A 27,584-nucleotide genomic window follows, 5' to 3' on the forward strand; every position below is an offset into this window, starting at 1 on the left:
ATAATTGTATTATATACCATATTGAAGATAATCTAATTGGATATCAACCTACTGGGTCAATATAAAGGGAAATTTTACGCATGAGTGAACTCATTCATTTTTGTCCTCCTTGGCACAAAAGTATATATTGCAAAAATTGAAATGTTGATTCTTTTTCATTTACAAATGCCCTTCAAGATAAGGATATATAACAAAAGACCAGTTTAACACAACGAGAGACATGAATGAAATAGTAAAAATAAGTTTCCGCTCTCTTTTCTCTTTATAACCTCAAACAAAATCAAAGTGAGAAACTAAAGGAGGAAAATAAGAATTTCATATCAACTCAAATTTCACATGACATGTTATAGGGAGTAAGGGAACAAAGACGATTAAATGAATAGAATATCTTTATTTGATTCTTTTAATTTAGTAATTTAAGAATCCATGAGACAAATTCAAGAACCAAACGAAGAGTTTGTTCGCAAAAACCGATAAGTCCATATTTGCCTAATGGAGATATAAGAGAATAATAAGAAAATTTTTGCTTCTTTTGACCATAACTTCAAACATGTACCTTTATGTAGTGAAAAATATATCATTCAAAAGGTATTATTTTGTACTTTATGACAGATATCGTACTTCAAAATCTTCAAAAATGGATTTATCGGATTTTGCGAACAAACTCTTCAAATATTATTTACAATTTTCCTAATTTGAAAAACCAATTCAAATTCCTACCATTTTTGTTAGTTATTACTTCTTCTCTCATTTTATTTGAATTTAGATTTGACAGAAGATTCTTCGTTAGTATTTTTTAGCCTCTATTGATCTTTTGGGCTTTAAAGATATAAAAATCACACTGAGGTTTATTTTTGCAGCTTAATTCATGTTTTTATCGTGTTAAATTTGTCTTTTGTTCTTATTGTTTCATTAAAGAGCACTTACTCATATGAATGACAATTTGTTCATTTTTGCAATTTTTACTTTTGTGCCTTTGAAGAGAAAAACAAAGGTGTTCGCTCATGGGTAAAGCTTCCGCTTTAATTGAGCTATGAGGTTGATAGCCAATTAAATAATCTTTCATATAACTTTTAGCCAAATATTCTACGAGAAATATAAACTTGAAAAAGTGTTTACTTTTTTTTTTTTTGCTGAGTGTATATCCAAAATAGACATTGTCGGCGGGTGCTATTCTATACTTCATAGTCACAGACTGTTCAGTTCTGAACAGCGCCCCTTATAATAGACTCACCTTACTCACCTTGCATGAGTGTTCGAGCGCACTTCACTCAAACAAAATACAAAATAAAAGGCAAAATAGAATTATAAACCAGGAAGACAAAGCAATTAACACTATTTTCACAGAAAAACCCCTATTACTAAACAAAAACACACGCGCAATTAAAACACAGCAGACTCATGCAATAAGTTCACTATTATAGAGTTTGACTAAGGAAAGATTTCACAGGGAAACACACAAGCAATGACAGCATTGTATACCCAAATACATAATTATATACATCGGGAATTATAATAATACATCGGGAATTATATACATCGGGAATTATATCTATGCATCGGGAATTAGTGAGTCAGTGCAGTAATATCAGTTGAACACATTTGTGAAGTTTGAAGAAAATCGGACAACTTATATAGTCCATTCAAAAGTTATGATTCTTGTAAGTTTCAGTGCTGCTAACACTGGATGAGAAGACTACAACAGTTTGTGACATTGGAACAATATAAAGAAAATATATAGAAAATTTCACAATCTTACTTTGTATAAAAAGTATGGATTCCCTTTATTTGTCAGGAGCCGTGGAACAGGGGAGGGGGCTGCAGTCCTCACCCCCTTCCCCCAACATTTTGGCCTTGTCAAGAAAAAAAAGAAGAAGAAAGAAACGGGGAGGGGAAGTGCATCACAACACCCCTTGACGAATATTTTAAAGGTTCCGTATTTAGATTCTTCCAGTCCAGTGTAAGCACGAAGGGTGTATAGGCCTATTAATTTTGACCTTGAACCCCCCCCCCCCTCATATAGCACCCCCCCTGAAAAAACATTTCTGCGGCCCCCGTTTGCTCCTGGTATAATTTGTGGTACTATTTGGCTAACTGCATTCCGAAAATGTAGGCTTATGCAAAGTCCGATTTCCATGTTTATCCTTACTTTTGGTCTTATCTGTTGTACCCGTGCTCCTCATCCTGTTCCCCTCACTAGGCTTTTGTTGGGACTTACACTCAACAAGCTTTGCTTTTTAGTAGGTTCCATCGTATTTCTCTTTGCATCCTTTACTTTGATTGAAAATGACACATCGACCGTCATGTATTATTTTTGTATTCCTATTTCTTCATGTACATATCCAAGCTGGACATTTTGTATTATTATATTTTGTTATATACCAGATATTTTCCATCGAGAAATACGAAAAGAAAATTGAAATTGAATTTGAAAATATAGTAAAATGAAAATATTTTGAACTGGATGTTTCATAATCACTCGTAGTACATGTGGAATTACTATCCCCATGAGGGTTCTTTGGGCCTATAATATTTTGGAATAACTAGACCCATGTGCAAAACTGTAGGGCCTGCTGATAAAAAGATGTGAATAGATAGAAAGATATATAGATGAATGAATGAATTAATAATTAGATACATAGATACATAAATGAATAAATAATTAAATAAACAAACAAATGAATAAATGATACAATTAATGAATAGATAGATAACGAATAAATACGTATGAAAAAAGTGAATAAATCAATAGAACAAATACAAACAAATTGCAAACTGTCGTGAAAGGAGAAAACAAAAAAAGCCGGGAATTGATATACAAGAAAAGTTGAGAAGAGTACACTTAAGTGAAGTGAAAATAATTATAGCAAGTAAACCGTGATTGTGCCAGTATAATCATGAATCATTTCTACGCAAACGCTCTCTCACGTTCTCCGCTGAAAAAATTCACGTTGAACTTTGCCCTCTATCGGCTCTCTATTTTGACATCGCTGATTGAGAGAATGCTCGCGCTCGGATACGCCCCCGATTCGGCACAGAAACGTACCAAAATGTGTGTTATTATGGCATAGGCTAACGCTTGAACGTGTGTTTTGAGACACAAAAGCCTTCCGTATATTCACGTGTCTGAGGCAGTAGAAATCATCGAGATCCAAGCCAGGAAGAGTGGAAATATTGCCTTTAAAATTTGATTGTGTTTTGGGGATGACCGGCTGCTTCAACGTATTATATATTACGTGGATATATTACCTTACCACTGCACCGAGATTCACTCGCCTCGGACCTACCGGTACGTCAATGAACGAGAACGCAACAACACAACAGCGGTACAGCTCAAAGGAAGGTGACTTCGCAGGGACAATGGCATACGGAAGTTAATGAGGAAACGTTCAAGAAACCATGAACAAATCCTCTCTAGACCAGTCACGTGCTGGAAGTATAGTTCTGAATAATGTCGGAGAATCGAAAGCGTATGTTGAGGATTCGAGGTCAAAATCTGTCGTCACAAAACGGTCCAACGTAGTCCAGGATAAACATGAATTTACGGGTGTTACGTTACCGGCATCTGTAGGTACGGAGCAGACCGGTATTGCCTCAACCGCCGGAGACTGCCCGTTGCTGCACAGCGAAGATATGGGTGTTGCTGTATTGCAGCGAGAAACAACGTCAGAAGATAGGGGCATTGGTTTTCAACGTGGACAAACCCAGGGTGAAAATGCGACCATGACATGCAATATAATCAGGGATAATACTTGTGAAGTAGATTTACACAATGAGGATGCAATATCAAATCAGGATTGTGCTAATCATGTGAGAAACATGTCCAACTCAATCAACGATGGGTCTAGGGAAATCATATTCGAAACTCCACACATAAAAAGTGAGCGAGGTGTGTCGGAGAAAGCTACAGTGTTAGTTTCACACAGAAACTCCACTGAGTGCGACATTGAAATCAACTTAAACAATGGTGTGGATTCTGCAGATGGTGAATGCCTTGATGGAATTACACAAAATGTTCCTGCATTTTCCAATACTCGTTCCAATAGCAAAGAAGCAGAAAGTGCACAATCACACAATATAGCGGAAGTAAGAACTAGTTCTAGCAGTGTGAGAAAAAGTGATGGTGCCACAGGATGTGATCATGCACTCAGTACTAGCAGAGACCACGATTCTTCTCAGAGTGAAGTTAGGCAATGCAGCAACCAAAGTAATGGTTGTCCTCGTGAAAAAAGTTGCCAAGATAAAGGGAAGACCGATGATGCCTGTGGTACAGAACCACATGCTGTAAATGAGGGTGAATCAAGTGCCACAGAAGCATCACCAAAGTTTGAACCAGAGAGCGAAGAGCTGGCGACCATAGATGTGGAGATGACGCCGGTGCACCCGACAAGCCCCCTACAAATCGTCCAAAACCTTAACAAGGGAGATGGCTCTCCAGCCACGATAGATGTGACAGAGGTATGGGAGGATGCTCAGTCAGAATTGAGCAGGCCACAGTTTTTCCAAGGGAGTTTATCCGATGTCAATCTAGGTGTAGCCTCACAGCCAAGTTCTCAGTCCACACCATCATCTGCATCATGGAGGACGACATCGATGTCATCAACTCCCATCGAGAAGCTGACAGGAAGCAACCCGGGTTCTTTACAGGAAGGGGGATGCGAAGATGAAACGGGCGCAGGGAAGGGCGCCACATTTAGTCTTCAGAATGACAGTGGCAGCACTCCCATTAGGAGTAGGACTAGCACTGCCACCAGCCTTAGCACCGATTTCTCCTCCAACATTTCCATAGCGACGGACGAACTCAATGAGGCCCTCGCGGATGGTCTGGTGTTGGGAGAGGATGAAGTTGAATTTGAGGAGGTTAACCTGGAGCATGGTGATCATCCTCCGGGTGCATCTGTTGTTGGAGCAGGAGCCAAACCAAAGAAAAAGGGCCTGGGAGGATTCCTTGCACGGTAAGACCAAGCTCTGTGTTAAAGAAGTCAATAACAGTTGCTGTCATTTTGATTATTTTTTTATTAAGTTGCTTTGTCTAATTTTCACTTTGCTTTTGTGAATAATGGCTATCTGTCATGCGGTTGAGAGTGAAGTAAAAATGTTGATGATGCAAATTTCTGTGTTGGAGTGCATTGTAATTGCAAGGCATAACCGTGTTCGTTATTTAAATGGGAGTGCACCGTACTGCATTTCTGAAAGTGCAACGTATAATTGTAACTGATGCATGTTCTCTGCAGTGTCTTGACATACAACCTTCCTGTTGTACATACATGTACGTGTACAATATGTACACAAGTCTTCACCATATCGTGATGGATTGTAGTATTTAATTCTGTAAAATGACAGTCAAGTCATAGAGTGAAATACTCTGTACCGGTACAAAGTGTAGGTAAATGGCATGATAGATGTGCTAATACAAAAAAGTGTATGCACTGTGAATACATAATGTACAGTCGGTATGTACTCCAGATTCTGCAGTAAAAGTAAATGAGTACCAATCATGTCATCCCCAGTTCGGCAACATGCCGTATGTTTTTGTCTTCGTGTGATTTTATGTAACATCAAAAATTCCTACATCTTGATGAAACCTCATCATAATTCTGTACATGTACAAGTATTTTGTAAGTTGGTCAGTATTAAGTATTCATGAGCTGAATTGTATCCATCCAACTGTGCAGTAATCTGGCTTCCCAATTTTTTGTGTACGTGTCTATCAACATGCGTAAATCTTGTATGCTGTATCGCACATACCAGGTCATGTTTGATGTAAAATGCCTTATTCCGTTTAAGACCAACCCTTTCATCCTGTGTTACTGGTCAGTCTTTGAACAATGAATGTAATAGGTTCATAAAGCTGCCCTCACCATTGATTTTTCTTATCTATTCATTCATTTTTTTTTTCTTTTAAATTCTTCAAAACTATTTCAGGTGTACATTAAGTTACATATTTAGCAAAGGTATTGAGTTCAGTCATTGCATATTGTCCAACTTTCTGTTTAATTAGGAGAACGGTTTCACATTCTATCCTGGATGCTTCATGAGCTTGTCTTACAGTACGTGATAGAGGGAAAACATCCTCACCGAGCTGATGAAGCATCCAGCCTCAAAGTGCCCATGATTTAATTTTCTGTATGGTTTATTGAACATTACCAGGATAAATCAAACCTTATCAATTTATTAAAGGACAAGTTCACCCTCACAAGTGGATTAAGTGAATGAACCAATATTATTAGAACATAGAGTAAAAATTTGGTGAAAATCAACCAATCCGTTCAAAAGTTATGAATTTTTCAATTATCTGTGCAGTCACTGCTGGATGAGAAGACTACAGTGTATGATGTCACATGCTTACCACAATATAAGGAAAATATAAGGAGAATTTTACAAAATTTATTATTATTTTTTTTTTAAGTGCACAATTCCTCAACCTGTCACTGATGTATGCTAAGGGTAATATCCCCCTGCCTTCTGAAAGAGGCAAGTCAAGCATTCCTTTACGTGTATATATGCTAGAAAAGTGAAAATACATGGATGTATGTCAAATTTTCTTCATATTTTCTTTACACTGTTGTACACATGTGACATCACAAGCTGAAGTAGTCTTCTCATCCAGCAGTGACTGAGCAGAAACTTCAAAAATTCATAACTTTTGAACAGGTTGTCTAATTTTCCTCAAACTCTCACTGATGTGTTCTACTACATGTAATATTGCTGCATTCACGTAATCCACATGTCTATGAAGGTGAACTTGTCCTTTGAGGGTGCTGACATACAAGGTATGCTGAAAATCTAGTTAGACACAAACAGTGTACTGAGCAGTACCAGATATCAGAGATCTGACATGTACCTTTGCATTTTCGCCCAGGGGAAAAATAACATAATACTCTGTTTAATTTTATTAAAGCTGAGCTTGTCAGCAAAATCATCATATTTGTACTTAGATTGCAGTCAGCAAATTTCAGCTCATCCGGCTCGGCAAGGATCGTCTTTCTGATCGTGGAGGCTGCCGTCAGGATTCCCACAGAAATGTTACAGTATTACAGCCAGATCAAAATCAGCCTCACTAGTCAGACATAATTATAATTGGTTTGCCTTACATTTATGGTGCAGGAAAGAAGGAAGGAAGGAAGGAAGGATTTCCATAGGGGATGCAGGAGAGCAGATTTTTTAGTCCCTGAAGCATGTACAACTTATGCGCCAATGATGTGCGCTTGCACTGACTCTATGTAGCTATTGCACAATTCTGAAATGATAACCCTTGAAGATAGATGTGATGTAAGTATTAATGTGATATGAATGTATTAATAGCTGAGATCTCATAGAATTCACAAATTGTAAAATGCTCTGTTCATTATGACATCTAAGGCAATTGAGCACTTACAAAGAATCTCATTTACTGTAGTTTGCCAATGGTTACCTTACTGACTAGGACCCCGTTTACAGTGCGAGGCTTAGCCGAACCTGCCTTCATTTCAGTGTAAACGCGCAAAAGGCCAAATGTGAGGCCAAAATTGGCCGCGCATTTGGCCACGCTCTGGAGGTGGTCTCGGCCTTTTCTTGGTGTAAACGCAAACTGGGCCAAATGCGTGGCCAATTGTAGTCTGGCTTCCGAACCCTCTGCCCGTACTATTTCGCTTTTCAGGATATTAACCCCCTCAATGTCGTAAACTAGTATAGTTTAAGGTGGTTTTGTCCTGAAAAGGATTTTTCCTTTGGCAAAGGCCTTTGCCCGAACGGCGACTTTGTCACCACAGAATCCAGTTGGCAAAGGGTCTGAAAACCAGACTATACATGTACCAAATTGCGTTTGTTTACAAGCAGAGCCCCACTACGACAAAATATCGAAAGGTTTGAATTAAAAGCGCGGCCGAGCCCGGCAGTGTAAACGGACAAAATTGCGGGGCTCGGCCTCGCAATTGAGACTGGGCTCGGCCACGGCTCGGCCCAGCCCCGCACTGTAAACGGGGTCTATTTCTATGAGTGATGATCTTCTTTGTAATTGACTTGCCCATGGGTTGAAATTTTCCTTCATGCCTCAGATTTTCAACGCAAAGTGGGATGACCAAAAGAGCCATTAAAAACAATTTCCATCATTTTTTTTGTGTGCAGTACCACAGGTAATCTATAAAATCATATATCAGAATAGAAAAAAAAATTGTAGAAAAGTACAATGTAAGGCTTCTTTGAAGGTGTAAAGCAGTTGGACCAAAGGGAAAGCCTGTTGTGTACTGTTGCGTACACAGTAACTCTACTAGTATCACAACAATCACTACATGAGTTGAACAATTGATGTAAGTCTATTAGAAGGGGAACCTGTGTGTAGCAAGAGTTGTGCATTGTGGTGACTTACTGTATACGCTATATATTTCGCGAGGGTTTTATTTTCGCGAATTTCTCGAGTCGGGAGCTATTCGCGAAATTAACAACACGCGAAAATATTACCTTCCAAAATGAATCCCTTGCCTTGATGATACGAAAATTTCAGTACTACGAGTAGTTTACCATGTCACGGCTTACCGAACAGACCATACTGGCTAAGCTTGTTTACGTGCATATAGCACGTCCACGTCTACTTACGAATACTGCAGAGAGCCAATCCATTATCGCAAGGGGACCACTCGTCACAAATCTAGCGCGATGGACTTATCCACTTCAAAAATGTTGAATTCTAACTTACTAGTTCGCAGAGTTTGGTAAGTTTTTTTCATGCAGTGTATAACTAGTATCATTCTTATTTGCTAGTAAGTTGAAAATTCACACTTTCTTTGCCACTTCATATTTTCTCTGGTCCCCCAATCGCGAATTTAACCACTCGCGAAAATGTGTGACAGCGGCAATTCGCGAAAATTTATGTACGCGAAAATTATAGCGTATACAGTATGTGTTTACAAAGACATGGTCATGGTTTGCAAAATGTTGGGGTACAAGTTTAGTTCCGTGAAATGCCAGGAAGATTTCAAAGGCATTGATTCATTCTCATGTGCTCCACAAGTTTCTATGTACTTTCCAGTGATGTACTGTAAAACATGATATATTCGTGGCACGAAATTTTCGTGAATTGGAGCCGACGGCCTTTTTCATGGCATGAAATCTTTGCGAATTACCACTGATGGCGTTCAATGCATACAATGTATAGTGTAGACAAGAAATTTCCCATGCATTTTGATTTTGCGGATCTTGGCGCTCGCGAAATTCGCGAAATTAAAATGCACGCGAACATTCCTCGTTTTACAGTACATGGCGAAATTCATGAATTTTGTTGTTATCTTCTCCATTTGAGCTGTTGTACATTTCTTTAGTTGACCTAAAAGGGTCAAATTGCAGATGGGCCCCTGTATTGGTTAGTAAAGTATTGTAGGCATGACAGAATTTAGCAGCCACAGCTTGATTACGATGACGACTCAAGAGTACGTAAGACCTTTGTCCCAGTTAAGAGAGGTCAGAAATTTACGCCCCTAGTACAGCGGGACAAAGTTGGAACCAGGCTGGTCTCAGCGAACAGATGATTTACATTGTGCATAATGCACTGAACATACAATTAACATTGTACTTCTGTAGTATTCATGATGGTTAGACATGTGGTCTCAAAGTGATGCCCTCATATTGCCCCATTGAAAGAAGTCGAGCGTTCCATAAATTATTGGGTATGTGTGTCCTGATTAAATTGTGGGGTCTGCACTACAGTGTTGCTTTGGGTCTTTTTTTTCTGCTAGGCTAGAGAAGTATAAGGGGCCTCTCTGCCGCCTTCTTTAGGCAGCCAGGTGTATATTGAATGATGGTATCGCATGCCAGAGGTGTCCTAGATTATACTAGCGGGAGTGAAGCGGTCATGTGAAAGGATCATGGTTGGTTGCTAATGAAGGTACCGTAGTACATTGTACGTCCCTCCGGAGCTTCTCTGGATACACTCTTACAGTGCACTCTCTTGGAGAGACCCCAGTGGCAACTGGGATTATTTATAGGTCATAATACATGCATGCTATTCTTGATACAAACGTTATACGCATGGTAGATCTTATGTGGAAAGGGTCAGTGTAATGTGAACACGACTCTGACATCATCTTCTTGAATCTTGGATCTTCTTCTGAACCCACTATGTACATTGTAGGATCTACATGTATGTTGTCAGGGTGTGCAATTCTCCACCTTCCACACCTACAATAGCACCATCACTATGGTACATGTACCTCTTGCCTTTGTAGTTTGTATTCAGAGTGAGTCCATGGCACTTTGAGATGGTGTCTTGAGAGGGTCAAGGGTCAAAGGTCAGTTGCAAGGTCACAAGTTACAAGGGCATTTAATGTTCACCTGTGATTTTATTTTTCACAGTCCATCATTCTCAATGTCGCGAAATCATGTACATGTGCAGTGTACAACTGTACTCGTATACAGTATAAAAGGCAAAGCGTGATGCAGAAAGTGAACTCTTGAACCGGCATTGTGGATGAACAGTTTTGAACATCAGACCTGTACACATATTAGTACAGTGTATAATGTACATTGTAGAGGTGTATGCAATATATGCCATGGTTACCATACTGTTACAATATTCATGTACATGGTGAATGTATGCATGCATGGAATAGTTGAAAATGTGCAGTAATTAAGTACAAGTGCTGGTACTACAATGTACCATCCTAGGATAAGGACAGGGGATAGTACAGTTGTATAATGTACTTACAGAACCGTAGGCCTACTACAACAATAGCTCAACAAATCAGAACCTGTATGACTGGACAGATTTCTGTGCCCTTATACATGTAGAAGGCACTTAGAGGTACATTGTATCATCAAATAATGTACAACCTTGTGCATGAAAAGATGTGCAATGTGATACGTCATATGCTGAATTGTACGTGTAGGCCCTACCCCCATTGAAGGATGAATTTCAATGGAATTGAAAAAATCAAAGTGGTGGATAAAGTCAAGATGTGCTTACAATCTGGGCACATTTCTAGAATCACAACAGACTGAGTGCCAATAGATGGTGACCAACGGAGATGGTTTCGTTTATCAATGATATACCTGGCAATACTGAGTACATGTTTGTTTCATTGCTTTGATGTTGCTTGTGTTTATTAAAAGGACAGGTCCACCTTCATACACATGTGGATTGAGTGAATGCAACAATATCAGTAGAACACATATTCACTGATCAGTGAAAGTTTGAGGAAAATCCGACAATCCGTTTAAAAGTTATGAATTTTTAAAGTATCTGCGCAATCACTGCTGGATGAGAAGACTACCACAGTGTATGATGTGACATGCGTAGAACGATAAGGAAAATAAAAAGAGAATTTCACAAAACTTTACTTTTTGAATAAAGTGCACATTTCTTCGAACTTAGAAACTTCAAAAATTCATAAAAAAATTGAACGGATGGTCTGATTTTCCTCAAATTCTCACTGATGTGTTGTACTAATATTGCTGCATTCACTCAACCCACATTTCTATGAAGGTGAACTTGTCCTTTAAGTGTCCCGTTTCTTATCTGCACACAGACTTGAAAGAGATACAGCGTACTGATTTTGTATTGCACAACTCAATGTCCCTGTCTTGAAATTTGCCTTTAATCCTTGGTATGCCATTCCTTGCAAAAGCCTTCATAGGAAATATTTGTCACCAAATATACTGTATGATACAGCGATAATGAAGATGATAAAACAATAGTGATATTAAATGATAATGAAAGTAACATTACTACTACTACTGATCATACTCCTACTACTACTATGCAACTACTGGCTACTACACTGTACTAATATTGCATATAAAATATATGATAAAAGATTTAGATAACTTATTTACAGTTGTAGATCATGGAGTATTTTGCAAGGGATATATCAGCTCACATGACCAAAATTCTGAAGAGAGCAATACACTAAGTCATTAGTTGACCAACTGGCATTTGGATTCATCCTGATATTGTTTTTGAAAGGTGAATCATTTCAAATTAAAAATCAACCTGGTAGCCGTGCATTCATGTTAAAGACGCCCGGTCGTCGTGAGAAAAAGCTCGCAATGGTAGTTCTGAATCGTGCGCACGCCGTGCATTCCGTGCAAAATTCCCATTCATCTGTGTGTTATTGAGAGATCGAGTATCACGTATGAACTAGACCGGTTCCGAATACACGACAGCGGCCGAAGTTGCTCTCTCCTAAGCCGAATGTACGTAATGATGCCATTCTCAATCGTTCGGCTTACAGTTTTGGAGCATTCGGGATCTTTCTCTTGCTCATATCTCAGCGAACGAGTACGCGCGCGCCCATGCGTACGCTGGCCTGGCCACACTGATGGGGATTGCATGCCTAATGTTTATGCGAGAGTACACAGTAGTAGTCAGTACAAGTAGCAAGCAATTATGTATGTTGACTGTATGTAGGCCCTACTACACACTTCGTAACATCACCGTAATTTGCGATCGAAATATTCTAGGTCTAGTGACTGGTAGAACAATGCCGGCCGATGAATCAATAAGTTTAGACTATAGCCTATACTACAGGTACGTACAGCCTAGGTCTACTTACTGAAGCTGACACAGCTATTGGTACAGCCGGTCGGCTACTCGCCGTTTATATTACCACAGCTTGCAGTGCAGCACTGCAACTGCTGCTTCGCTGTGCAGCTCTGCCCCCGCTCTTGCTGGGACAGTAATTTCGCCCCGTCTTTATACCACCAGCACGAACCAGAGCATTTGCAGCATGTGGGATCTACCGCTTCAATGTCAGCAGTAGACAAATCTGCGAATGATATGTCCTCTAGCTCTAGATCAATCTGAGGCCGTAGACGTAGGCCCTTAGGCGTGATATTCTTCTTCGTCGCAAAAATGAAAAAACATAACACAATTGCATTGTCTAATTATTACAAGGATCGAGTCGCTACACAGACGTTTACTACTGCATGTGATGTGCATATCGGTGCTGATCTAGCGACTTACGGCACTAGCTCGCGAAATGTATACGAGTCAATGAGCAGCACACGCAAAACCGAACAATCACATCCGAGCTTGCGCCGAGTCCTCGGCCTTTGTGAAGGAACATTTCGCTGATCCTCAAAATACTTTCGACAAGACATAGTTTCGAACTGTGTTGCAGCATCAGCAAACAGAAATTTATCCCCGTTGAAATTGACGACCGGGCGTCTTTAAGATATGGTGCATGGTTTTGCAGAGTTGCAGCCCTGTAGAGGCGAGGATTTCAGCATATTTTGGTTGAGTCACCTTAAACTCCACAATGTGCCTTGCTGGTCATTTTACATTCACGAAGCAATGATCAAGCACCATTTTGTTTCAACATATTGATTGTAAAAATGCAAGTTCATATTCAAGAATGGGTCTGACGATTTTGCTAATAAGAACTGTCAATGTCATTATATCTTTAGTGTGAATATGATGCTTATTGATATTATTGTAATAGCAATGATGATGATGATGACTAGTAGTGGTGCTACTAGTACTATTTTGTTTTGTTTTTTATTTCATTCTATTCTATTTATGTTTTGCTTGAATTTATTATATAGAAAACATTTAGTTTCGTGCAATATGTGCTTTAAAGCCTGGTGGTACCTAATTGTGTGCAACAAACTGATTGAAAGTACCTCTGGAGACCTCAGCACTCAGATAGCAGTTGAATCATCATACATTAAACATTGTTGATACAGTGCTCTGTCACAGCAGGAAAACTGTTCGAGCGGTCTTTTGGGATACAGGCATTTTCATTTTGCCAGTAAACCTGCTTCAGCTCAGTATTGACTTACTGTACAGGTACATGTACAAAACATTGTACTGTACTTCGAATTACATATTCGGCAGTATCAGTGTTCCATACAGGTATGCAGGTGTTCAGGGTGTTTCTGCATAGGTCTGAGTGAGGTCATTAGCAAAGTCCAGCAAAAGTTCATTTCAACTGACTGCCATAGCAGGGCTGCCAACTCTCACGCATTGAGCGTGAGACTCACGCAATTCAACCAATTTTGACTGTCTCACTCTGATAAACGAAATCTCACGCTAAACCCCCTAAATGGACTGTACATGACTACAAAAATAAATATATCTCTAAATTCTCTGATATTCCGAATATCGATATGCCCAAGCCCAAAATGTCGAGATTTTCCAGCGCGGGTGTAAAGCTTAACCAATAATAATCGTTTTCGGTTCGTGCGCAAAGACGAGCTATTGGATTACGATTGGCTTCTACCTATACCACGTGAGCGTAGCGTGTACTTTTGGCAAATTACAGTACATATTGTATGGCTATGACGTGTGCTTTACATCGCTTTACATACACTGACTGTGTACGTAGTACGTACGTACGGCCGCACAGCAGGCCGCCAGGTGCTAGCCAGCGAGGTCGCTCCGCTCCCTCGTAGTGTCTCACGCCAAACTCTCACTCAAGGTTGGCAGCCCTGCCATAGGTACTGTAAAACGAGAAATTTTCGCGTGCATTTTAATTTCGCGAGCGCCAAAATTCGCGAAATTAAAATGCACGCGAAAGTTTTTGTCTACACTACATGCATTGAACGCCAGTGGCAATTCGCGAAAATTTCATGCCGCGAAAAAGGCTGTCAGCTCCAATTCGCGAAAATTTCATGCTGCGAATATTTCATGTTTTACAGTACACAGTGTACTGTAGTACATGCTGTGTCTACAATGCCTGCACCTGCCTGTGAACAAAAAGTGTTCTGACAAACATCAGGTTGGGTTTGTTTCTAATCTGTAATCTATTGGCTGATACGTATGTACATTGGTCATTACTGTATTACCGGTACACAGTATTAATGTCATCTCATAGGGGACTGACCAGTGTTTCTGCGGCCTATTTGCTATAATTTGCCAGCAGGTGGTATTTTGGATGATGGATTTGAGATGTAATTTCTCATTATTTATGGATAATACAAATGTGTAGTAATGGTGCATACTGTGTACGTGCAATACCAGGGTGACATTTTACACTGTACAATATTCAAACACAGTTGTGCCTAGATGCTCCAGTACCATGTAGGCCTACATGTACACGCTCATGTTAAAGATTTTGCAGAGAACCTCTAGATTCTCTACCTCAGGTAATCTGGGCAACATTTTCTACCGTCATTCTTGCACAATGTATTGTACAGCTGTACAGTACCTCCACGCCTCCCCCCCCCCCCAGCACTCCTACGTAAAGGACAAGTTCACCTTCATAAACATACATTGTAAGGATTGAGAAAATGCAGCAATATTAGTAGAACACATCAGTGAAAGTTTGAGGAAAATTGGACAATCGATGCAAAAGTTGTGAATTTTAAAAATTTTTGTGTTGGAACTGCTGGACGAGGAGACTACTACATTACAGCTTGTGATATCATATGAGTACAACAGTATAAAGAAAATGTAAAGAAAATTAAACATATTTTCATTCTTTTCGCATAATAAAAGAGCATTTGACTTGCCTCTTTCTAAAGGTAGGGGGAATAATATTACACAGGACGTATGTCATTAACGTGTCAAGGGAATGTGTACTTTTTTCAAAAGATGAAATTTTGTGAAATTCTCTTTATATTTTCTTTATATTGTTGTACGCATGTGACATCGTACACTGCAGTAGTCTTCTCATCCAGTGGTTACTGCACAAAAACTTCAAAAATTCATAACTTTTGAACAGATTGTCCGATTTTCCTCAAACTTTCAATGATGTGTTCTACTAACATTGCTACATTTTCTCAATCCTTATGTTTATGAAGGTGAACTTGTCCTTTAACTCTATACTGACATACTGTTATGTATACTACAGATTCCAAACTGGAACTTGCTTCTCCCATCATTTCTGTATAACATGGCTCTTTATTATAGATCTATGAAAACGTTTGCTCCAGTACTGTAGGCCCATGTCATGAGCCAGGTTTATGTCACAAATTAATTGGAGTTTGCCAGACAAATTTGTGTGTAGTTGCATTTGTTATTGAGAACCAGTGTAATGGAATGAGGAATGAATGAATATTATTTCCTTAATAGTGATAAAACCTATTGATTTCCCACCCTTGAGATAAATCCATTATACAGTGCATTTGTGTTGCAGGGGCCAATATTTTTCACAAACTGTTGAAATGCTAGTTGACTCATGGCATTCACAGAAGTGAAAATACAGTGAAATCAACTGTACAACATTATTTAAAAACACAGTAATTAATGACAAATCGATACTTTAAAACTAATGGGTTAAAGTAATATTCAAAATGTTTCAAATCCCATAGAAAAAGAAAAAAATAAACAAACATGAAGCCCATCAACTGTCTGAAAATTGTGTAAGACAAAAAGGAAAAAGTTAATATGTACATTGTATGTAATATTGGTGCTGATTTTTCATTTCCATTCTCAGAAAAGAAAAGGTCAGAAATATAGTTATGGTATGACTAGTGCAGTACAAAGAACAAAATTGTAGAATCTTATACTAAATATTGACAAAGATTACAGAAACTCATTTTCTGTCACAGTCATAATATAAAAACAAGACAAATGGCACATACATTGTACACCTTGTATACCAAGCAGATGAAGATAGTTTAATAGTGTAAGACCACAATTTTGCTAATCTTATTACTAATCATTATGCACTGTGATATTTGATCATGCAAATACTGTACAAATAAAGGAAAATAATGACCATAATCTCTCATTATATACCTGTGTTTTGCTCTGGTGTTTACTGGGTACTTGTACTCCTGCAAAATGCAAATTGCATTCAGGAAAGGTGCCTCTCCTTTTATAGCACTATTAGTTTTGATTCATCTCAAGATTTGTGCTATATACTGTATATAGGGCCTACAGGTTGTACATCCTACAACGTACATGTAGGTGTAGCTATTCAAGCTATCGTGGCTGTGTTCTTCTGAGTAATGCCGGCCATGTAATATATCTTAGGATATTCATGCTGGGAAAGGGAATGTGTCTCACACCATCGAAATATCCATTCGAGGGTACTCTGCTCTTAAGGCAGACAGTATACTCACCTTCAAATTCAATTGATATGCTGACAAGGTACAAGTAGTGATGACCTTTTTGGTGTACATGTATGTTCCTGGGAAGACATACAAAATTAGTAGTGGCATTTTTTTTTTTCAATCAATGTATTGATTTAATTCTCTGATGCAGTCACTATGTACCAGTATTATATGATTTCAACAAACATACCATGCACTGAGAACCTCTACAGTGTACATCTAGTTGAAATTATCAATTATGTGGTGACAGGAATAGCGCTGTGTTGTTGTTGTTTTTTTGTCTGAGGGGCGCAGCCCCGAAGAATATACATGTATTGCTTTGTTACCAAGGAATCTGTAATTCCACTACGGGCTCAAAGTAATGCATGACATATTATTTGCTTTACATCTTCAAGCAAATCGTTTAAGAAATTACATTTTTTTTTTCACACAAAGTGCAATAACTGTCACTCTAGTTTAGTTGTTTGTCTACAGGTACATCTTAAATGATACTGCAGCATATTACCATGCGCAATGAACTGATTTTACACAGTGGTGTATGAGGCTCACCTCCCTGATGAGGCCAATACCGATAGCACCCTACACATGCTATCAATGAATAGACACTTACCATATTGATGTTGTATGGCACATTTCTTCTCAATTGGCATTTTTCTTCAACAAAGTAATGTTGTATTTGGTCACATGACACTATGTACATGTAGACCAATCAGCCAACAGGATTTCATTAATGATGGATACTGTCTTCCTGATATTGGATCTGTACAGTTGCACATAATGCAAGCTATTACATTGTACATGTATTATTGATTATAATTTTCTTTTTTGGTGTGTGTGACACGTGCAAAAGGGCAAACTCTCCCCCACAGTCAAAAGGTTAGGCATTTTTGGTTCAGAGTACAAAAATTTGTCTATTTTGTAAAGCCTGATTCACACTGACCTTCTAAAAGATACTCTAGAGAATTTTTCTAACTTACCAATGAACCGAAAGGCCATGCAATCGTACATTTGTACACTCCTTTATACGGCTAGATGCGAGCACAACCTTCTTTATAAGTGTACTTCATGTTTAACAATGCAGACTGTAGACAACTTGATGCTTTGTTCATTTGCGAAGTCTGGCCATATGATGTAGATGGCCATAATATGCACTGACTGTCTGTACACATGTCAATGATTGCATTTTGTAGTTGTAGGCTATAGTGTAATTCATCTCGGAACACCGTGGCAGTGTAGGACAACCTCGTTGGTAATTACTGCGACGGGGAAATTGAGGCCTGTATGCTGGAATGAATCAGCTGTCGTTAGGATGATTGAGCCAGGGGAGTACATTGCATTAGCTCTGTCAGTCCCAATGTCAACTAGACCATGTAAAATGTCAGTAGTGTTTGGTTCAGAAGGGGTTAAACAACATTTCAGATGCCAAGCCTGGATAAGTATGCCCTCAGTATATTGGGCTTGTGAGTAAAATGATTTCTTAGAACACAGACTGGCACATAATGCATGTTTTGCGAACTACGAAGTATATTGCAATGAGCTACATGTGTGAGGCATGTTGTATGATGTACAAGTACACTTGTACAACTGTACTTGTACCTCCACGTACCAGTAGCTTGACAGTACAAAATATAAGCCAGTTTACCAGTATTCCATAGAGAACATTTTCCCAGCAGAGTGAGTACGGAGCTGTGTAATAAATTATACACTGTATGACATAATATTTAGCAGGTCTTATTTTTGTGCAGATCAAGACTTCACGACAATTTTTCGCGAGTGGTTAAATTCGTGATAGAGAAGTACATTAAATAAACAGAGAAATATATGCTTGCACATCACCTTCATGTGAGGATCAGAGTTTAAATTCATGAATGGCACCAATTCACAAAATTTGCAAATAAACAACAACAAAACTTTCAAACTATAAGTAGCCTTTAATACATGTTGTAGTAGCCTTGTAGATTTATACACTGTAGCACTGGGCCTCAAAACATGAAATTAAGCTTGCTATTTTTTTAATTTTCTTTTATTTATTATTATTATTTTTTTTTTTTTGGGGGGGTAATTGTTCTCATTATTTGTACGCACTAGTGTAAACTGGGATGTCTTTCAAATGGCATGATGTCGGCAGAATGGTGTATACTACTGGTAAATCAAAAGGATAAAGGGCAAATCCACTCAATGTCTTAAGAAGATGATTGGAGTATTCTCAAAGTAAGCAATACGGGGAAGTTTTTAGAAATCAGACTAACATTTTTTGTAAATAGAATGTTAAAAGTATGTCACTCATTATACAGTTGTAGTCTTTGGAATGGTGATATCGGTCATGCTCAGGTGATTCTATTGTATAACAATTTCATGCAGGATAGACAGTATCGATGTCACGTCTTGACTACTGTGTACGTTCCCTCTGATTTTTAGATCACAACGCTTTGAAAAAAAAAAATCCTGTTTTTGCCAGATTTAACAACTCTGACAACTCCTCTCAGAATACATCAGCATGACTGAATTACTACAAATATGCTCTAGAATGAATTGATAGAAAGGATAAACTCTTTTTGTTTTATCTTTTCCAAAATTTGAAATATTCTTTAAGGAAGTATTTGTGTGCTTTTGTGTGCAGACTTTAATACTGAGAGACTATTGGGGTGATTATGTATTAACTACTGTATCTTTATATGGTTGTGTGATTGCCGTTGTGACCAGTGTACAGTAGATTGCTGTTTCAAATTTAAGAAAGCGAATGAAATTTTGATTGGTTATTCCATAACCTCCAACTTCTGTGATTATGACATGTACAATGTATGCATGCAGTTGCAGAGATCTGGCCCAGACATGAAATGAAATCGATCGTAGACACAGATCACAATGCGTATGAAACTTGCTGAAGTTTGTAGGCTGCGAGAAGATCAAATGAAAGATGACAGCACGCGCTGGAATGCACTATTGTGCTGGCATGCGTATTGATGGCAAAACAATCATAGAACTTGATACTTGTATGTGTACTGTATGTTTCACTTGTTTCCTGATACTTTGTATGGCTTTACAGGTACATGTACATTGTTCAATATCAGTACCTGCAAATCATGGAGTGTTGCTGTACAAGTCAGTACACAGTTGGTGCTTTCATAGGTGTCACTGTATGTGTATAGTCTCTTCATCTACAGTTTTATTGATGCTTTTGATGTGTTTCACACACATCCGTATAAAAGTTGAATGTGCTTGAAAAAATTTTGGAAGCATTCAACGAAAGTTAATTCAATATGGTTTACATCAGTGACGATGTATAGATTTCCCACAAGCGGGTCTGATAGAGCTACAATATTTTTTGTACAGTGTAGACTGGTAACAATTTTCTACAGAGGAACTAATCAAGCACCGTTTAGGTTACGGTAATTGTCTGTGGACTCTAGCATGCTGGAAGTCTACATCAGTAAAGTCAATACTGTAATTCATAGCACGGGAGTGTGCACTGCCTGTACAATGTTCTCAATGTGTATTACATGTATATGTATTGCATATTGTCAAAGTTCTAACCAAAAAAAAAAAAAAAAAGAAGCATTTTCCAGAGAAAATAAGAATCCTATTCCTATGATGCATACAGGGTAATATTAGTTACGTTCAGACGGGAGCCCTTAACCTCGAAGTTAGGAAACTTCGAGGTTAGAGCTTGTAGTTAGGGACCGTGAAGACGCACTCGTAGTTAGCAAACCTCGAGGTTTGCTCGATGTTTCGAGCCACGAGAAATCTTATGGTTAGCGCTCTAACCACGAGCCGCGGGGGGTCCCCACTCGTAGTTAAGCACCGTGTGGACACAAAAAACAACGAACTCGAAGTTAAGAGTGACCTCGCCGTAAACTCCAGCCCCCCCCCCCCACAATTTCCCTCTGCTTCCGGGTCAACCTCCCAAACGTACACCACAAATACACTACACGTGAAAAACCTATGACGCACGACACAACAACATCATCTTTTCTTCCCATGCGCTTGATCTCTGAAACTGAACATGTCGAACTCGCTACTGTATTCTATATTCTTCTCCGACGCTAAAAAAGAAATGTTTTCGACGAATATCTTCATAAAGGCATAAAGTCATCAGTGCAGTGCTATCTCTGCATATCATGACAGAGAAAAGGAGTACCTGTAAGCGAGTCCGACAGGGTTGGACTAAAGAATAAATAGACGCCTTGTTAGCAATGTGGGCTTAAACTTCCGGTTTTGTGGTTTTAACATCGAGTGGGACCCACTCGTAGTTACGGGGGGGGGGGCAGAAGCTTAACCTCGAAGTTTCGTAACCTCGAGGTTACGATTCGTCGTGTGGACACACGTCGTAGTTAGGGGGCAAGAGCTAAACCTCGAGGTTTCCTAACCTCGAGGTTAGGGCCTACCGTCTGAACGTAACTATTGGCCACAGTGTGTGTATGTATCATGTGTGTGTATGTTGGGGGGTGGGGGGAGGGATTTTTCAGATGGCGATACTACCACCACCACCCAAAAAGAGAATAATATGTGTATTGAAAGACCCCCACTGAGAGTTTGCCAGCCACTCCCTATCAAGATAGTCTGATTTCATACACCACTTTTAGGAGCTTCATTAGTTCTCTTTAGTGTTTCATACACCACTTTTAGGAGCTTCATTAGTTCTCTTAAAAGTGTGCCTACAATAAATCATTATAAAGTCTTGGGATGATTTTTTTTCTGCAGAAATTTTCATCTCTTTTATTCATCAAATTGGCAAAATTTGCTGCTTATCTTTCATGTGAGAAAGAATGAATTAGTTACGGTGAAATTCATCAAATCTGCACAAGATTGGGGAAAAAACACAAAAATTTGCCAATTTGAGGAAGAGAGAGACAGCAGCTTTAATCTTCCAAATTATCATTTTTATAGGAAATGTTTATTACTTTATTAATCAAGAGACATTTGAAAATTCACCATCCTAAACAAGTCATACGAACAACAAAGGGTTCACATGGAAGATGTTTTTATCTTTTTTAATCCACTTTATATGAAGTGACTAATGTGGCTGTATCATGAAAATTATGCATTTATGTACTATAAAATTGACATAACATGCAGGTCCACTTGTGTTTGACAAATTTGCAGTTCTGTTTGTGTGATTTTACTCTTATCATCATAGTAGGCTTGAACATAGGATGGAATTATCCTTTACCTTGAAATTGCTCCAACCATCAGAGCATGTGGCTGTGAATGTACACTGTACATGTAAAATTACTTGGGATCAAGAATTATATTGTATGATGCATCTCTGAATCCAACTATCTTGTCTGGCCAACATTCTCAGTAATACACAGTTTGCAGCTAACCTGTCCCTAACCCATACTCCTCATAATTGTCCAAAAGAGCATTATCACACAATGAGTAAAAATACATGGTGCTTTGAACGTGACAACATCAACCCTGCACACTGCAGTGTATTAAAATTTGTCTTCTGTCTTTGGCAGGAACATCTTCCGAAAGTCACTGGGCAAGTCCTCCCAGCTGGGCGGGGCAGAGTTGTCCCCACCAGGCTGGAAGCTATTTGGGCGTGTCCCTGCCAAGGAGTCCGCTCTGCAGCGGGACCACATGCAGATCTCAGAGGACTTCCAGAAGCGGGGCCAGACACACCCACCTACCAGCTCACTGACCTGGAAGAAGCGCCACACCGGGATGAAGGAGGCGTCGTCCACGACAGCACTTATCCTCGAGAACAGACCCTTGTGAGTGTCTAGCAAACAAATTCTATCATTGTGAAGTTGTTATTGGAATATTACATATTTGTCACACACGAAGTTTTAACATTTTTAGTACTTGTCGCCATCTTTTTATTCCTTCAAAATCTTGATAGCATTTCTTAATTTTTGACTTCTTTATGTTGTGGTTATAAATTCATGTTAGAACTTTCCAAAAGTCTTTCTTTTCTCCTTTCTGTGGGGGGCATCATACCTCAGTACAGACTTGTTTGAGTTTATGTGATGAGGGAGGGGTGTTAAAGGAAGAGAGGTAATTTAAGTAGGCTTGAATTACTTTCTAGTGTATTCAGTAGCAGTAGTGATACACCCTTGTAGATAAAATTTGTATATTTTAAAAAGGTGATAACTGCTTTTCCATGAATCCGTGTGCTTGAATGTGAGCAGATACCATCTATGCTCTATCGCTTATTAAAGTCTTACTTGGATCTTTTCACTCTTTATTAAATGTTGATGATGTCCATCAGGTTTTGTTCAAAGAAGGAATGTGACAACTACTTATATATATATATACTAACTTTATTAAAAATAAAAGAATTCCACACTTTCCTTTAGATGGCCATAAGCTAACAGCTAGTTAAGATGGATGTTCATTTGTCACCTATAGTACCCTAATGAAGTGGCATGAAGCTCAAGAAACATTTTTTTATTCCACAATTCTCAACCTATTTGTTGTTTGAGATGAAAATTTTCAATACAGCCATTTCTTCTCTGAAAAGCCGTGTGAAAGGAGATTTGACGATAAAGGGGAGTGCTTTCAAATGCCGCCAACAGTGCGTCTTACCGACTCAGAATCTCATGTACTGAATCAGACATGATTACACTTCATGTTGTCATGATTTGGTTTAGCTGAGCTACCCTGGAAATTTACAACCCTGTTGAAGTGTTGTGTAGCGGGTGGAGTTTTTCAAAAGCAATTGTACATGTACGGGTATAATAGAGACCTGTGCAATAGATTACAGTGGCCCTGGTAATCAAATTTGTTTTTAAATGCTCATATCAAGCATGACAATGTTGTGAAGAGGCACTGTATAGCAGAGACTAAAACATTCTTCCAGCTGTGTTGGTATTATGTTTTCAAGAGAATTTTTCTTTTTCTTTTTCTTTTTTAAACATGAAGCAGTAATAGGGAATGAAATGAAAAGAAAATACTGATAGCAGAGAAGACATTTCAAAGAGCATTCTGGATATATTTCTCATTCCTGTTATTTCAGTTAATGATTGACTTTCAGTCAAAGTAGAGGTCAAAGGTAGAGTTGTCAAGGCTTATGTGCATCACAATTTTGTACTGTAAACTACAAAATTTTCACCTGTTAACTCATAGTGTATTCTTGAAGGCAAATGAAAGATTTGGTTTTTCCGAGCACATTCATATTCTAGTCTAATGTAAAGGTGGAAATTTTGTAGTGAGGATATTTTCATGCAACCAGAAGCTAGCGTGAAAACAAAAGCAAGGAAATATTTTTGCACGCCATACATTCTATCAATTAATGTCCTGATTCCGTAATCCTGATTTGTAATGTAAAGTACGCTCACCCCATGTCTGCTGATAAAAGTTTAAACCTTGAATTGTCAGTAGCAACAAAAACAGAAAATGATATATATACTGTATATCATGCTTCTAGTTTCAACACTGAGCAAATATTTAGCTTCAGGCAATAATATGTAATGGGAGTCCATAGTCTGGATTTGTCAATAGAGAGAAGATGCTTGTGTGGTGCTGATCATGAACTGCATGTACATGTAGTTGTATGTGGTCTTACCCGTTGATAAATTGTCGTCCAGTAAGTTATTTCGTCACGAATGTGAATATGAGATCAGTTTTAGAATTTTGTTCTTTTGTTGAACTCTTTCATAAAACATATATGTAAGGGTTTACAAAACTAAAGCAGGCTGGCTGCTAGTATGAACTACTTTACAACCCTATTCAGAGAACAAACAAAAACAAAAGGGAAAATTATAAGGATAGGGAGAATTATAAAAGTGATTCTCAACAGGAAGGCTAATTGCCTTATAGCTGGACCCTGATAAAATCATTCAGATTTTTAATGACACATGATACTAACAGTAGATTGATTGATTGATTGATTGATTGATTTTCTTTTTTTTTCACAATTTAATGTGTATATTCATGTATCTATTCATTCATCTATTTGTTTTCTAATAATGGGGGGGGGGAGGGTAGTGACATACTTGTGACATCTCTGAAAGATTAAGAAGTCAAATAATACAAAGTGTACATATATCATTGTTTCATTTTAGGTTTTGTGTGTTTATGTTTCTTCAGTTGGGAATGTTTGTTTCCATGTAAACATTAGTTACAGAAACTTTCTACTCTCACTCTTTTTTTCTCTCTCTATTTTTATGCCTCCGCCACGAAGTGTCGCCGGAGGCATTATGTTTTCGGGTTGTCCGTCCGTCCGTCCGTCCGTCCGTCCGTCCGTCCGTCCGTCCTTCCGTCCGTCCGTCCGTCCGTAATCAATTTTGTGGACAGCGTATCTAAAAAACTGTGAGAGGTATCCTAATGAAACTTGGCATGTATATGTATGAGTGGGTGAAGTTGTGCCTATCAACTTTTGGGTGCACACGCTCGAGGTCAAAGGTCAAAAGGTCAAGGTCAAATGCTCAGAATTATACTATTTCCCCTATATCTCTGCAATGCCTGGAGGTATTTTCTTGAAACTTGGTGTATACATGAACTATCAAATAAAGATTCCCCAGAGAGAGTTTTGGGTCATGAAGTCAAAGGTCAAGGGTCAAAGGTCAAGTGAAAATGTTAAAATTTCACTTTTTTTCTCCATATCTCACAGATATTTCAAGGTATCTTCATGGAACTTAGTATATATGCATGCACTGACTGGCAGTGATCAATTTAGGGGTCATGGGTCAAAGGTCATGGGTCAAAGGTCAAGGTCCACTCATCAAAATGCCATTATTTCCCTCTTATCTATGCAATGCCAGCAGGATTTTTTCTTGAAACTTAGTGTATGCATTTATTACCCAATACAGATTCTCTGGGAAGTTTCTTGTCAAAAGTCAAAGGCCAAAAGGTCAAAGGTCAAGTGAAAGTGTTAAATTTCACTTCTGCTTTAAACTTATAAAAGGGTCAAAAGTTGGGTACAAATCCCCAGATACCTGCACTCTTATTAGACAGTATAGCCATTAATCCAAATAAACCTAGTTCAAGGAAAGCGAACATTCAATGCATGTGTGACAAACCTGTCATTTTAATATTTTGCCAGTTATGTGAAACTGTCATCACACATTGTCAAGACATTGTGCTTTAGACCTATTTGGAAAACCATGCATTATGGCGGAGGCATACCAGTCACCATAGCGACATTTCTAGTTTTGATGATGTCAAGAGATTAAAGATGGTGTGTACCTCTTTAAAGTCTGCAAATTTCATCTTTGAATGTGGGTTAAAATACAAGAGTTAACTTTAATACAATGTATGACTTTTCCTACACTTTGCCAAAATATTAATGATTTGACAGCTAGATACAAAATGCATATTCGATTAAAAATAAAAGACATATTGGAACAGCTTTGGTTGTAAAGGTGTCTCTTCTGCCTATGTGTGTATGATTTGTTTGGAAAGATATTCTTCTGAAGCATATATAGATCACTTGAGTTTGCAGATTGGCGTTCCAGTGTGCGCACCAGTGACTGCTCACATTTTTCAAATCGTGATCTATCATGAAACCATGATGCTATTGTGATCGTGATTATTGGTACTGATTGGCAGGTCTGCGGTAAATTGCCTTCATGAAGTGGCTGTGAAAAGGATTTATGTTCCATTGGCTGTCATTGTAGAGTTACAGTATATTGATGTTACCGGTACCAAAGTTGAAGTATCACCTGAACTACTGGAGGAGGAAACAATGGAAAGAAACCTTCACCACTCTCAGTTTTGTAAATCATATACTTGTCGTGTAGTCGTGTACATATTTATTTGTACCATTGTAAAGTGTCCAATACATTTTATGTGTGTATGTATGTGTATGTGTATACATGTGTTTGTGTATGTGTAAAGTATGCTAAATGTGTAGTGGAGGTGCAGGTTTGTGTACTATTTTTAAATAGCATGGGAGAGACAGTATGAACTTGAAAATAAACAACCACAAAATGTCTGCAGAGTCACTCTTACCGCATGTTTGTGGGTTGTTGTTGTTGTTGTTTTTACATGCTATCTGCTTTATATCCTTTAAGGGAGGGGGGAGGGAGGGATTTCAGTAATTCAGTTAAAATTATCATACAACATACTGTCATTTTCAATGTGACATTGTCAAGATTTTTGGGACTACCGGCTGCCTAGACCTCAAACATGGATGCAGATAGGTTGAATGACAGGTTTGTTTGTTTGTTTGTTTGTTTGTTTGTTTGTTTGTTTGTTTGTTTGTTTGTTTGTTTGTTTGTTTGTTTTTGTTTGTTTTTGATAGGAGGTGATGCTATGGGCATTTGCCCTTTTGTAAATAGTTGTACCATTAGAAAAATCTTAACATTACATTAACGTTGCTCGTCAACCAAAAGCCATTTCGAACATCAACAGAGAAATTGCACCATGCACTGTGCACAAGTTTGGTATCACAATTTTTGCAATACGACCCGTACTTTAATACTGCAAAGAAATGGCAATATTTGGTTACACCCGTATAAAGCATCATATAAATGCAAGTATTATTATTATTATCATTACACCGCTGCGACTCTGATGCAGCCACACAAAAATGTGCAGGTCACCGGCCAGGCTACTCCTACATGTCATTTACATCTATTGCACTACCTGCGCGTGCACATTGTGGGGGGTAAAAACTCACAATTTGTGAATCTTGACATGACAATTGTTTTCTCATAGCAATTTGA

General features: G+C 38.5%; 1 protein-coding gene across 1 annotated transcript in view; it reads left to right on the forward strand.

The window, feature by feature from the left end:
- Positions 1 to 3,007: 3,007 nt before the first annotated feature.
- Positions 3,008 to 27,584, forward strand: part of LOC139731557 (TBC1 domain family member 14-like) — a 69,246-nt gene continuing 44,669 nt past the window's right edge. The window contains exons 1-2 of the mRNA XM_071642444.1: positions 3,008 to 4,955; positions 22,434 to 22,688. Of these exons, the coding sequence (XP_071498545.1) occupies positions 3,400 to 4,955; positions 22,434 to 22,688 (1,811 nt within the window). The 5' untranslated portion in view covers positions 3,008 to 3,399. The remainder of the gene's footprint in view (positions 4,956 to 22,433; positions 22,689 to 27,584) is intronic.

The sequence above is a fragment of the Diadema antillarum genome, unplaced genomic scaffold (genome assembly GCF_040938485.1).
Source record: "Diadema antillarum isolate AM-2024a unplaced genomic scaffold, OU_Dant_1.0 seq00000378_RagTag, whole genome shotgun sequence".
NCBI classification, from domain to species: Eukaryota; Metazoa; Echinodermata; class Echinoidea; order Diadematoida; family Diadematidae; genus Diadema; species Diadema antillarum.